Here is a 1,546-nt window from a genome sequence, read left to right as displayed (position 1 = left end):
TCAGGGCTGCATTAACCCCCACCCTGGCACCCCAGGGTGCCCCTCACCCTGGCGTCAGGGCTGCATTAACCCCCACCCTGGCGCCCAAGGGTGCCCCTCACCCTGGCGTCAGGGCTGCATTAACCCCCACCCTGGCGCCCCAGGGTGCCCCTCACCCTGCTGTCCTGGCTGCGTTAACCCCCACCCTGGCACCCCAGGGTGCCCCTCACCCTGGTGTCCGGGCTGCATTAACCCCCACCCTGGCACCCCAGGGTGCCCCTCACTCTGGTGTCCAGGCGGCCCCCCCGTGCCCGGTCGCGCACGTGGGCGCTCGCACGTGCAGCCGGAAAGTAGGACACGGGGCTGAGCGGCGCCGGGGGGGCCGTGCCAGCAGCCAGGGCCCTCCCGCCTATGCTGCCCCTGCCTGCCGTGGGGGGGTCCCTCCTGTGCCCGCAGCCCTAAATGTCCCCCCTGCACCCCAATCTCCCTTGGTGCACCCCAAAATGCCCCAATACCCCCCATACTGTCCCCAATGCCTTCCATGGGATCAGTGCCACAGCAGAGGCAGTGCCAGGGGACGGCGGTGGCAGGGGGAGCTGTCACCCAGTGAGGTGACACACGTGTCACACCCCCAAGTGCACCCACAAGTGCGCGATGGTGTCACGGCTTCACAGTGTTATGGCCTCACCCCCACCTGTGCCATGGGGTCCGCGTGATGTCACCAGCGTGTCACCTGGACACTGCCGCACACCGCCGTGACATCCCCGTACACCACCCCACGCCAGTATGATGTCACCTGGACACTAGCACACACCACCATGACGTCATCAAGGTGCCGATGCGTGCCCGTGTGACGTCACCGTGACACTGATGCTCACCGCTAGGATGTCACACCACCAAGGCGGCACGAAGGGGCACCATGATGTCACCAAGACCCTGACAACCACTACCATGACACCCGCCACCACAATGTCACCGAGACCCCAAGACTCACAACCATGATGTCACCCAGACCGCAACACTTGCCAACAAGATGTCACCAAGACCCCCACATAGGTCCAAGATCCCCCCTGCCAGCGCTGGGGACCCTGCAGCGAGGAGCGTCCTTGGACCCAACCACGGGGGCGGTCGGGAAAAGCCACCGGTGCCCAAGGGTGCGGGACGTCCCCCAGGTGCAACCGGTTCCTGAGGTGCCACTTCCCAGGGTTCCCGGAATAGGGTGGTTGGAAGTGGGTGTTCCCAGTGCCGGGGTGCAGGACACCCGGTGCAGGAGGGCCCAGGGCGCGGGGTGGTCCAGGGATGAGGGTGCTCCCAGCGCATGAGGTCCCCAAGGTGCAGGGACACCGGGTTTCTCCGGTGCAGGGCGCACGGGGCTGCGCAGTTGCCCGGGGGGCAGGGACGCGGGGGCGGCTCCCGCGGCTCAGGGACCCCCGGCGCACCCCGTGCACCCCGGTGCACCCCGTGCACGGGGCTGGGGCACGCAGCTCGTCCCGGTGTCGCCGGCGCTGCAGTGCCGCCCGTGTCTTACCCGCGCTGCTCTCCATGCTGCCCGGGCCGGGGCGGCGGC

The 1,546-nt window shown here is 68.2% G+C and overlaps 1 protein-coding gene across 1 annotated transcript in view; it reads right to left on the bottom strand.

Moving 5' to 3' along the window:
• Positions 1–1,523, bottom strand: part of LOC112952277 (nuclear receptor subfamily 1 group D member 2-like) — a 6,489-nt gene extending 4,966 nt beyond the window's left edge. Inside the window, exon 1 of the mRNA XM_026045098.1 lies at positions 1,508–1,523. Within this exon, the coding sequence (XP_025900883.1) occupies positions 1,508–1,523 (16 nt within the window). The remainder of the gene's footprint in view (positions 1–1,507) is intronic.
• Between the last annotated feature and the right edge of the window lie 23 nt (positions 1,524–1,546).

Source organism: Nothoprocta perdicaria, unplaced genomic scaffold (assembly GCF_003342845.1).
Source record: "Nothoprocta perdicaria isolate Ctin4 unplaced genomic scaffold, notPer1 scaffold_398, whole genome shotgun sequence".
NCBI lineage: Eukaryota > Metazoa > Chordata > Aves > Tinamiformes > Tinamidae > Nothoprocta > Nothoprocta perdicaria.
The sequence above is the reverse complement of the archived record's forward strand: the minus strand, read 5'-3'. Positions and strand labels throughout refer to the sequence as shown.